Genomic DNA, 12,714 nt, shown 5'->3' on the forward strand with positions numbered 1-12,714 from the left:
CTCAAAAAATAACCCAGTACCAATGATTAATAGCGATTAAATATTTGCCAACAAATAATGTTAAATCAACACAATAGTAAACCCTGTTAGAACAAAAAAATTATCATAGACCTTTGCAAAGATTTGCCACTAATCACTTCAACCAAAAAATTATAAAAAAAAATGGGCATGTAAAAAAAATGCAGGAACAATATATAGATAATAAACAAATGACATAGCTATATTAGATCAATATAATACAAAGAGATCTAGTTACTCAGTTTTGCAAATACCTTTTCAGCACAAATACACAATCAATAATAATTATTTAAACCAAACACATAGCAAACCCCCTGCACCATCCACTGCAAAAGGATCATCCACCATATTTTAAACATACACACATAATCCATCCTTCACCATACATCATGCTTCTTAAACCTAAGTTATTACAAAAACAAAACACTAAAGTTTAAAACAAACACAACACAACACAACACCACACTAACTTCCATGTTACAGTTAGAATGACAATAGACATAGCAAAGACAAAGATAAAGTAGTTAATCCCCAAAAAAGCATAACATTATTCAAGTAGATTATCCATCCTTCCAAGCCCTGCAGCATCCAAACTTCACTAATTCATAGGAAACAAAGAAAAAGTCTTCATCAATGGTGGACTATCCTCCATAGATGATAGCTCAATTTCTTCATTGTTTGGCTCAACTTCTTCATTGTTTGGCTCTAATTCTTCATTGTTTGGTTCAAGAGAGGGGCAATTGTCACCAGTATTGAATGTCAAGAGGATATTTGCAGCTGCAGCTCTAGCCATGTCATCCTCAGTCCCATTGTCAGTGGATGAACCCATAAACTGTGCTTGAAACATGGACTGCAAAAAAATTGACACGAAGATCATAAACATAACCAAAATGTCAAAAATCCCGTGACTACGATCCGATCAACAGTTGCAGAAAAAACATCACCTTAGTTGGAGTAAAGTTTACTCCATCATTGGCAAATTGATTCATAATTCCCATGCTATTGGTGAGATTTACAACTTCGAAGGATTGATACAATGGATCAGGAGCATTGCTTAACTTCTTAACCAATAACAGAAGATTTTTCCCAACCAATGAGCCAAAGGAAGATGGGTGAAAATCTGGTACATAATCTTGTCATGATATGAAATAGTTGGTAACTGCTGAAATTTGTATGTCCAAATATTGTGGCCATTACATTCATAAAATTGAATCCTTACAACATATTCTTACACTTGTCCTAGCGCTCTCAACACTGAGATAGTGCAGTACATGATCAAAAACATTGAACACCACATCAGATACACCATCAGACACGGTAACGTTCACCCTATACCTGCCAAACAAATAGTTCTAGCCACTATAAACTAAGCTCATGTCATATAAACATAAATACTAACAACACTGGAAAAACGGGTGGAGCTGATACATACTTTGGTATTATAAGAAAGTCTCTCTGCTGACACATATGACAATAGAACAGACCAAGGTAACCTTCCACGATCCTATGGCACAAGCAGATTGGATACCACCAAGGGTCCAACTGTGAGAAGCCAGCAACACAACCCTCGATAACAAATACACCAGTCTCAAGGGTGGTTTTTAGCTCATGGACTGATTTCACGGGGTAGTTTCGACCGAAATCAAACTCGTTATAGCCAAGCATAACATTAGATAGAAGGTTCATATTGGTGTAATTCTGGACATCTGCAACACAGATAACCAACCTATACAGAACATTTCAAGGTTACTCATGCACCAATAAAGATAGAATTTTGCCAAACTTACAAAGATATTTACCCCTATCTAAACTGAACAGCCTCAGAGATAGGAGGGTTCACCATCACTCTTGTGAGATGTTCAATACCTTGGACTATCATACAACCTGGCGCGTGAAATCAGTCAAAAAATGATCAATAAAAACATCAACACAACTCAAGAAAGTTAAAAATGATTAACAAAACAACTGCAGAGAATTAGGGTTTTGAATGAACCTCCAAGACTATTGATCTTAGCAAATTGCATTATGACAATAGGCAATCCAGGGAAAGTATGTTCCATCATTCTACGAAGCTGAACAACAAGAATACCAGATAGTTCACACCTAAAAGTTCCACTAACAACAGCAAATCAAGAAAAATGAAAACTTTCAAACCACAAGTCTATCTATCTTTACAAAGTTGTTGGAAAAGTTCAACTTAGTAATATACTTATGGTCTGTCAAATTAAACGTGGCCTTCTCAATTAGCTCCCCATTAGCAAGAACAGAAGTTTCATGCCCAATAGAAGTCAACACACCCACCACATCTGAATACATATTAATCACGGACATAATGAGTTAACAACAAAATCAACCAAACACAAATGAAAATAAGCAGTGAAATTTTTAAAGAACAAAACATTCATTTCTTTTGACTACTAACCAACCAAGTAGCTATATCCATTAAAATGCTCAAGAACAGCTTCAGAATCAATTTGAGAAAATCCATACATGGGAATTGCAATACAATCAGCAGGGATCACCATAGTCCTCATCAAGAAAAACAACCTGTGTGTATGATAAGTAGACATAGCTTCTTGAACATTCAGTGCAACAAAAAAGAGATGCATCTCATAAACATTTCCTTCAACAACCAGGTCCTGAAAGAGAGTGATCAATGGTAGGGGGTAGTTGCTTGAATATTATGGCCCTGTACATAAAAAAAACATCATCACTAAACAACCATAAACACATAATGAATGAGAATGCAAAATCTACAGCACTCACATATCTATCTGTCAGCACCATTTCAATTGATTTGATCATAAATAGTTCAACAACATCATATTCTTTCCAAAGTCTCACAACCCTTACTTTCAAAAACCAGTCTCTTCTTCCATGAGTGATTGACAACACACAGTCATGTTCTCTGTCCATTGTTACTTGCTTAGTTAGGTATGGATGGAGTGATATATGAGGCCACACTCAATAGGGGTATACACACACACGCAAACAACACCAATATATTATTAAACAAATAAAAAAAATTAAACACATCATGACTACTCTATGAGTCATAAATGAGTAATATTTTATAAGACTTTCAATCCAACGGGTATGGCAAAGTACACCACTTAGAATGTATTCTAACTTTTATTAAAGGTCATTCGAAGGATATAGTGTGACCTCATGTAATGTTAAAAACAGTATTTTAAAATTTCCACCAAATACTTGCCAAGAATAGTCAAGTCCACAATGAACTAAAATTGCACATAATAACCTGCATGAAATGGTGGGTGATATCACCTAATTAATGATACATTCTTGACATAGACAAATGTAACACTAAAGTATTATAACACAAATAAAGTACACATAAACAAAAAAATTAAAGGAGATAGAGAAAGACCTAGGAAAAAAACCAAGATACCACCGTACATGATTTAGATGTCGATAACTTTGATCCAAATTTAGCTTTTGTTAAATCACTACGGCGTAATTTGATAAACGTATCCAACCATAATTAGTGGGATAAGGCTTTCCTGTTGTTGCCGCTGCATATCATACCTTAAAACAAAAATTAAGAAAAACGATCATCAAATAATAAGTTTTTTAGCAACGAAATTCCATAGCTTCATACATTATACAACACACAAAAAAATATACTAATCCATGTCATGTTCTAAACATGTAATATCTGCAAATTATAAACATTTAAGACGCGTTAGTGTCTGTGTTATATTTTACCTCTGCGCCGCAAATATACAAATTAATATTTTCCTTAGCTCAAATGTCAAAATCAAAATTACGACGGAGATTAAATAAACCATGGTTAGGAAGACGGAGATTGCATGACTACCAAAAGTAATACAAATAATTGTACAATGTGCAAGCGTAACTCTTACGACTAAGTATGACTTCAATTATTACACAGGCACTACCTCAAATCAAAATTATTTGGAGGCACACACAAACAAAAAATTTCGAAGATAAATTATCTAGTCATATCACTCGACTATATTCTCTTCCAATTTATCTAGATTGGTGATTGGATGTCGAACTAAATTTAATTTGGGTTTGAATCTAGATTAGAGTTTCTATTAATATTTTAGTCCATAGAGAAATTGAAATATAGGTAACTACATATAACATAGAGAAAAATCTATAAAAATAATGATCAAATCTCCTTGATTTGAAAGTTGTGACAATGACATTTAAAACCAAAAAAAAACACACTACCTCAACAGTACACACAAAGTCTAGATAAAAACCTCATGAAAATCATCCACAGAGGCTACAAAGATAAATTTTTTTAGAAATTAAAAACTGAATATCTGCAACATCTCCACCATTATCGTGGGAGCCAGGAACATATACATCCCATAACATTGTAAATTCTTGAGCAACAATAGATTACAACAACGCAACAAAATTAAATAACATACCTTTTTTTTTTTGAGCAAAAATAACATACCTATAATAAATTAATAGAGTATACTAAAATGATACCTCAAAATATTAATGTAATAAATCAAATTGTGAATAACACACCCAGGACTTCAAACACAAACATTATCCCTGTACCACATGTCCACAACTTCAAATAAATAGGACATTGAGTCTAAAACAATAACATCATCTGCCAACTTGTATCTGACTAACTCAACTAAAATTATTATATCAACCATGCCAATGAATTCCTCAAGCCGAAAAAGGAGTGTGCTGCTTGGGTTAAGTTTATATACATCGAGACAATAATGCACATACCAATCACATGGATCCTTCAAAACAAAAACTTATCACATGAAGTCTAGCATATATACAAATGTATGTGGGAGATAACATGAATAAGACACCTGATCCAAAACCATTGGAATGAAGAGAAAACTGAAATGGTTAGTAATGTATTCCATGGTGGTTAACAAACCCAAACTAACAAACATCAGTCCAATGACTAACAAATCCAAACTCCCAAAACCAAAGAACTAATCAACAAAAGAAAACACAATAGTTAGTATTTTTTTAACTAATCAACAAAACGTTTGTTCACCAGATAAGCCATCAGTCTATTCCTAAATCACGCCTATCAAATCAATGGAAAAATCTGGTATAAATCCAAAAGTAGTTTGGTCAGTTTACAAAAACTTTTCTTTAATCTTCATGACACATTGCTTCTTATAAAGACACTACTTGCCAATTATTATAGTTTAACTATTATGAAGACACTACTTGCCAATTATTATAGTTTAACTTTTCTTTAATCTTCATGACACATTGCTTCTTACAAAAATTGTATAGACACTACTTGCCAATTAATATAGTTTAACTATTTTGATAGAAATATTTATGCATATAGCCTTTTTAAACTAAAAGAGAATAGGAAGGAGATAAATCAATGGACTCCTTGCCATCAGTTTAGCCAATGTATCGCATAAAAAAGTAACTCAACATTTCCTTGCCATCACAGACAATTCGAAACTTAATTTAGAGCAAATGGGAAAAGAGATAACAAACATCAGTATTCGACAGTACAATCAAACAGTTATTATTTCATAACTTCGACATTACATATGCATCCAACACAGATAATTACATAACATTTTGCCAAAGCTAACAACAAAATTCTTAGAAACACACATAGTTAGATCATACAAATAGACCAAACATCGTGATCCTTCCAATACAACACCACAAACTTTTAGCTAAACACCAGCCTTGCATGTTTATTTGGATACCATAGCACACATGTGTCTTATTTGGCAACATACACAAATACGATAAAGACGCACAGGATGACACATCACTTAACGAACTCCCAAGGCATTAATCATAGAACACATTTCATTCCTTCTCAACCTTGACAGGCTTCAAACGCTTCTTACGATCAGTAGCAGCAACTTCTTCAAAAACCTTGGTCAAGTTCCTCCTCAATCGTCGGCCATAAACCACTTCAAATTTTGTTTTCTTAGCTTCTGCAGCAGGGGGACTCACAATCAACTCATCCAAAAATTCTTCGACTTGTGTCTCAGGGACAACCTCATCATCATCGGAAATGTCAGGGGAGACCCTTGGTGTAGACTGCAAATAAATTTACAAATTTCGCCTCAATATACATGTATTGCATGTAGACATGCAAATGCAATAAGTAAGAAAAATTAAATACCTTAATCAGATTTCTTTTAGAACGACTTGCACCCATCATCTGGTTAATTGTTATGTTATCGGAAGAAGTTGGACTATCAACAGCCCCCGGAACAACTTCAACGTCAGCGCCAATTTCACCTTGAGTATCATCATTCAAGTCAGGGCGATCCTCCACAACAGCCTACGCAACAACATCAAATTCAAAACTACATAAGCAGTAATTCAAACAAAACAACCCAATTATATCACATTCAAACCTTAGTCAGCTTCCTTTTGCCCAGCAGATCTGCAGACACCATTTTAGGAATCGAAACAGAACCTTTGCCAACTTCAAAAGGTTCAGCATTCAACCCAGACATCATTTCAGCAAACTCTGCTCCAACAACAACATCATCCACCTTATCCAATACAGAGGATTCATCCATAATTCCCTAGAACACAAAAAGGAGAAACTCGTAAAGCTTCTATACAAACCCAATGTACTACCTCAACACATGAATAAATATCCAACCTTGACATTGGAAGAATTTGTATCCCCATCCTCAAACAACTCAATAATTCTTCCATCCGTACAGACCCTCTTGATACGATATGTTCCATCAGACCTCACCGCTGGACTGGATGAATGGTCAACAACAAAAAGCATTTTTCGACCAATGAGATATTCCAACTCAGATGGATAAAATCCAGCATTTTCACCCTGGGCATCCACAATTGTTATATGTTAATATGACATATAAGCACTTAACATACACATAAAAAATACTCAGACAGCACACTTTTAATTGCCACACAGGTCTGATAATGAAACAAACCTTTGCATGAGCCACTAGTTTAGCACAGGACTTCTCGACAATGTAACTCACATCGTTGTCAAACAACACAAACACAGCTTCGCATTCACCGTCACTAACCTTAACCTTAACTTTGAACCTACAAAAGACGATGATTTACATGTTTAAGTCTTCCAACTTTGCAAAGTCCGTCAACAAGCATGGTGTATGTGCACACATTTGGATAAATTCCCTGATCTTTAATTGTCGTTAGTAACTCAATTGCCTGGTAAACTTGATGGCCTTTGCACAAAGCATCTACTAAACAATTGTAAGTGAGTACATTGGTTGGCAGTCTTTTATCATGCATCTCGTCAACGAGCTTCCAAGCACAAGTGATTCTCCCAGATTTGCACAAACCATAAATAACATAATTATACGTTTTTGTATCAGGCATCATATTTCTAGAATGCATTTCTTCAAAGAGATTCAATGCTTCATCCACCCTTTTTATCTTACATAATCCTTTAATCATCATAGTATAGTTATTAATATTAGGAGCAACTCCCCGTTGGTCCATACTATCGAATATATCCTTGGCCATATTTGGTTGATTACTTAGAAAACACCCATCGATGAAACTATTAAAAATAGCAACATCAGGTTCGACTCCTACTTGAACCATCATCTCGTCAATCACAATCTTAGCTTCTTCCACATTTCCCTCCTTGCATAAAACCTTAACCATTATACCAAAAGTATAAACATCTGGCTTGATGTTTTTCAATACCATTTCATTCAACAATTCAGATGCTTCTTTCAATTGACTCACAATGCAAAATCCATATATTAGAGTGTTGTAAGTGACAACGTCAGGAGAAATTCTCTTGAGAACCATTTCATTATACAAATCAAACTCATCGGTTACAAGTTTATCTTTGCATAAACCATCAATGATTATGTTATACATTACAACATCAAAACTTACATTTTTTCTTTCAGCCTGTCTGAACAATTGTAAGGCAGCTTTTGTTTGTCTCGTCTTACATAATCCATGGATCAACATCCCATAAGTAATATGGTTCAACAGAAATCTGTCTGCTACTAATTTGTCATGAAACCGCATGGCTTTGTCAATCTGACCGTTAAGACAGAGGCCTTTTATAATGGTATTCAAGGTTATGAGATTTGGGTGATAACCCGTCTTAAAAATCTTGCCGAATATAGAGAAGGCAAACTTCATCCGATGGAGGTGGCAGTAACAATTGATCAAGATGTTGAATGAAACAAACAATATCAAGTTTAATTCCAGCGGCCAATTCCATACGATGAGAGAAGGAAATAGCAGCGGCGTAATCATTTTCAATCTTAACGAGAGAACTAAGTCTGTTGTTAACTTGGAAACATGGATTGGGATGGTTACGGAGATTGTAAATGAAGAAATCTTCATCATCCATAGGGCAGTGAGAGAATGGAATTGGAGAGTGAGAGAACAACCTTGTTGTTCTTGACATTGAGGGTTTTGAAATTAAAGAAAGGCTGAACATTTTCTTTTGAACACTCTCTATAGCACTCACTCTTTTATTGGGTGAAATCAATGTAGGACCTACACTTTGGAAATAAAGTTGTTGGACATGCATTGATTTCACCAAATAAAGAAGTGGGTGCTAGAGAGAGTGCTCAAAAGAGAGTGTTGCTAGCATTCCTCTTGTGCAAAAAGGGCTCGTAAAGCTTATAAGGATTGTGTAGCGTGTTACAATTACTCCAACTTTATGGCTGAGGCACACAAATGGGTTCAGAAGTAGGGTTATGTTATTATGGAATGGAAGATTGACGAGAGAGCGAGAGACGTTACCCGATTCTCGTATACTTACCCGTTATCCTGTCCATATCCAACGGGACGAGAAATTGAACTTCATCCCCGTCGGATTCAGGTATCCCCGCCCAATCAACGTCCTCGCATTGAATAATTTAAAAAAAAAATAGAAACTTTTTTGCAACCCCTAGGGAAATGTTGTAATGCATTATCCAAAGATATGTTCACTTTAACATTTGTTAGAATGATTGATTTAGTTGCTCCTTTAAATATCAATGGAAGTATTTGTAACACCACAATTATCAAACAATATAACATGACATATCTGCATAAAATAATTTTCTGCATTCGATACGGGTTTGAGTATGGGTTCGGGGTGGATACATATATACTCGTTACCCGTCTCATACCTGTGTTTTGAAATTGGGGAAAACTTAAACTCATGTCCAAACCTAGTCAAAACGGGGAAAACCCGTCAAATTAGGTTTGGTTCGGAAGGATAAATACGAGTATGAGTTTTGTTGCCATAGAAAGTCTTAGCTGGGCACAACCTCAAATCAAAATGATTTGGGCACAGTCAGAAAACATAGAAAAATTTAAATCAGAATAAAATTAAATGTTATTAATTGATATGACTGATTGATTTTTGTTTTAATTTTTTTTATTTCATATAAGTGTGCCTAAATCTTTTTGATTTGAGGTTGGGACTATAAACTTTCTCATGAATTCGATGTGAAAATTTTGGACTGCATCCTCTCCTTCGGATCCTGTTCTACTACTATTTCAACCATTATAATAAAAAAGAAAAGGGACAGCTTCTCTATATCTATTTTTTTTATTTAAAATAAAATTCACCAAAAAATTAAGTTAGTTTGTGCTATACTACCAAGGTCCCTGTTTTTATATAAATCACGTGTATATTTAATATTTTTTAATGAATTTTTATATAAAAAAATTTTAACAAATTAAACTAACCATGATTATAGATAAGCATATTTCAGATTATAAAATTTGAATTAATGAAAAATGATTTCGAATTTTAAAATTCAAAAACCTCAAGATTTTCGAAAGAAAAAAAAAAGGGCGCGCGGGTTATGAAGATACTTGTATGATTTTTGAGATAATAAGGGTTTATTATTTTTCAATTAAAAGATGAAAAGATGGGTTCAGTTACATTAAGAGTGACTTGAAGGTGTCCTCGTGAGCATAGCTCAGTTGGTATGGACAATGAATAATTTAAGTAAGATCCGGGGTTCAAACCCCGGCCACCACAACAAAAAAAGAGTAATTTGGAGGCGAGTTATCCTCCTCTTTCTTTTAAAAAGGGGTCAATAGAGTTCTGTATTTCCCCCTGCATAACTCGAATCCACAATTCTTTTAGATGTAGATGAAATAACTCGAATTCACAATTCTTTTAGATGTAGATGAAATAACTCGAATTCACAATTCTTTTAGATGTAGATGAAACGTTTTATGCTAAATTACACCAGATATGGGTTGCTATTGCGGTTTTATGGGTTGGGATTTGGTGAAGCTGTGTTGTTTGGTTGGTGTTGCGCGTCACTGTAGGTGGGAGTTTTTCGGTTGATGTAACACCCACGGCTGACGAGGACAGGGGAGTGGTCACCGGTGCACAAGGCACGACAATGAGCAGCTCCCAACAATTTCTAGAGGAACCGAATCACATCAGAATGAGAGGGATCCTGAGGCCGTGTAGGTATGGGACTACATGGTTAAAGGAAGGCTTATAAGAATTGTTTGGTACTACCTATATCAACAAGATGCATCTTCTTTTCGGTAGCTCATTCCATAAGAACTCCACAGTTAAGCGTGCTTGACTTGGAGAAATTTTGGGATGGGTGACCTACTCGGAAGTTTCCCAGTAAGCGTGCGAGTGAGGACAAAACACGCAGCAGTCTGGGATGTTACAGTTGAGGTTGGCTTGTTTTGCTGTCTTACAGAGGGGTAGTGAGGCAGGGGTATACTTGACTGTTTGACTGTATAGTTCGGCCTCATTACTTGATCGCGAGGTTTTGTGGGTTGTTTTTTGTGTTGGTTTTTGTGGTGTTTTAACCGGGTGTTCCGTCTATATGCGGCGCCATTTTGTATCTTTTATCTAGTTTCCGCGAGTATTTCTGCATCTTGCATATATACTCAACGAGAATAATATTTGCCATTACAAAAAAAAAAAGAAAGAGTGAAACCAACACTGTCATAAGGGGAAGAAAAGGGTATCTTTCACTTGAATGATTTTAAAAACATGTGTATCACAGCTAAAGTTGATGAGTATAGTTATGGTGTAGTGCGACTTGAGATAATTTCATGTAGAAGAAATGGATCAAGGAGATGAAGAGAAAGCAATTCTAACTGATTGGTTTCGCTCTAATTCATGTTCAAAATATATGATCCTACTGATGCACGCTTCATGTAAAATACCAGTCCTATAGCTATCCCTATTGCAATTTCGAGTTTTAGTTTCAAATTTGGTTCTGTTTCTCACCACCACCACAGAAAAGAAAACTTGCCAAAGTGCAATAATTCAGGTACTCAAACCAAATTCTTGTGACGAGTGAGACCAAAAAATTGTTCAATTTTTTCACTGCCACGCGAGTTTTGGAACATGTGGTGCTGATGACTCCTTCATAAATGTTGCGAATTCGATGAGAAAACTCACACCAATAACAACTTGATGTGTGGAGCAAGGGATAATAAAGCAACCAATAATCAAAGTGAATAGAACAGTTATAATCACAAGCCAAAAGTAGAAAACAACACAGCAAGAGAAAAGAAGAAGAGAGAACACAAAGAATCTGTTTACCCAGTTCGGTCCAAATTGACCTAGTCTGGGGGAGAGAGCAGCCCTCCGTTCCACTATATGATGAGTAACGTTACAAAAGAGATGGATTACAAGAATAAGTCTCCCGCCTAATTCTACCCAAATCCCAGCCTCTTCCCGTAACCAAGAGACTCAATCCTAATAGTGTTTCCCAAGGTGAATCAACCCTCAAAACCTAGTGTTTGTTCCAAAGAGACAAACTCTATACAAACCCTAGTTTTGTTGTTGCCTTTCTAAACCCTTGTTTCAGCCCCCTCTATCTCAAAGTTTACACTGATACAATGCCTATATTTATAGTAAAAGTAACTCCCATAAAATTGTACCAAATCTGGCCCAAAAATACGTTTCTGAAAAATAACAGCACGCAAAATCGGGCCCCGATTTTTACCATTCGGGCGCCGATTTTTCCAGTACCAAACTGCTCCCAAAGACAGCCAAAATCGGGCCCCGATTTTTGCCATTCGGGCCCCGATTTGTACTTTCAGCAAACATCAATTTTTGGCCTCCAAACTCCAATTTTGAGTCACTTTCACAACAATAAACAATACCAAAAGCTCTCCTTCTAAGCTATTCGTCAAATCTATCGGTAGCTTCTGCAAACCACCTATATGACTGCTGGTATACAAACTTGAACTTTTAAGTGTAGGTGCTGTTTTGGTGATTAGATCCCTAGGCCAGAAAGCTAACAAAGTTGCAATTGATCATAATGCAAAGGTTCTCCCTCACACCCCCGCTCACCATCTAACTGATATATCATATATATGCTACATTAAGACACCCATGAAAAGTATTTTACTCAAGTTATAGGAAGGTCATGGCAAAACCAGAATGCCAAGCCAAGCATAAGAAGCATCAGTTAAATCCTCTTAATCCACTCCTAATACTTTAATGTTCAAAAGGTTTTCCAAAAAGAAACAGACCTAGGAAAGAATAGCTTGCATTCCTCAATTTCAAACATGTGTTACATAAAATCATCACAGCCAATTAATTACATGTTATGAACATCTATGTCCATAAAAAAAAAATGATGATGCGAGATATCATAACAGAAATTCACTAAACCAAATCACTCTTAGTGAATCCATTGGTTGGTAGTCCTTTATCATGCATCTCGCCAACAAGCTTCAAAGCACAAGTGTCTCTCCCAG

At 35.6% G+C, this 12,714-nt stretch overlaps 1 protein-coding gene across 1 annotated transcript; it reads right to left on the minus strand.

Annotated features, from left to right (window-relative positions):
* Positions 1–616: 616 nt before the first annotated feature.
* On the minus strand, positions 617–2,934 carry LOC146946478 (uncharacterized). The gene is made up of 9 exons (XM_085748227.1): positions 2,785–2,934; positions 2,441–2,657; positions 2,228–2,324; positions 2,012–2,121; positions 1,830–1,902; positions 1,451–1,744; positions 1,238–1,353; positions 963–1,138; positions 617–868 (listed from the first exon to the last, which is right to left on the minus strand). The coding sequence occupies exons 1-9, from the start codon at positions 2,932–2,934 to the stop codon at positions 617–619; spliced, it is 1,485 nt and encodes a 494-aa protein (XP_085604353.1).
* Between the last annotated feature and the right edge of the window lie 9,780 nt (positions 2,935–12,714).

The sequence above is a fragment of the Medicago sativa genome, chromosome 2, assembly GCF_051527215.1.
Source record: "Medicago sativa cultivar Bolivia chromosome 2, Bolivia_mono, whole genome shotgun sequence".
Lineage (NCBI taxonomy): Eukaryota > Viridiplantae > Streptophyta > Magnoliopsida > Fabales > Fabaceae > Medicago > Medicago sativa.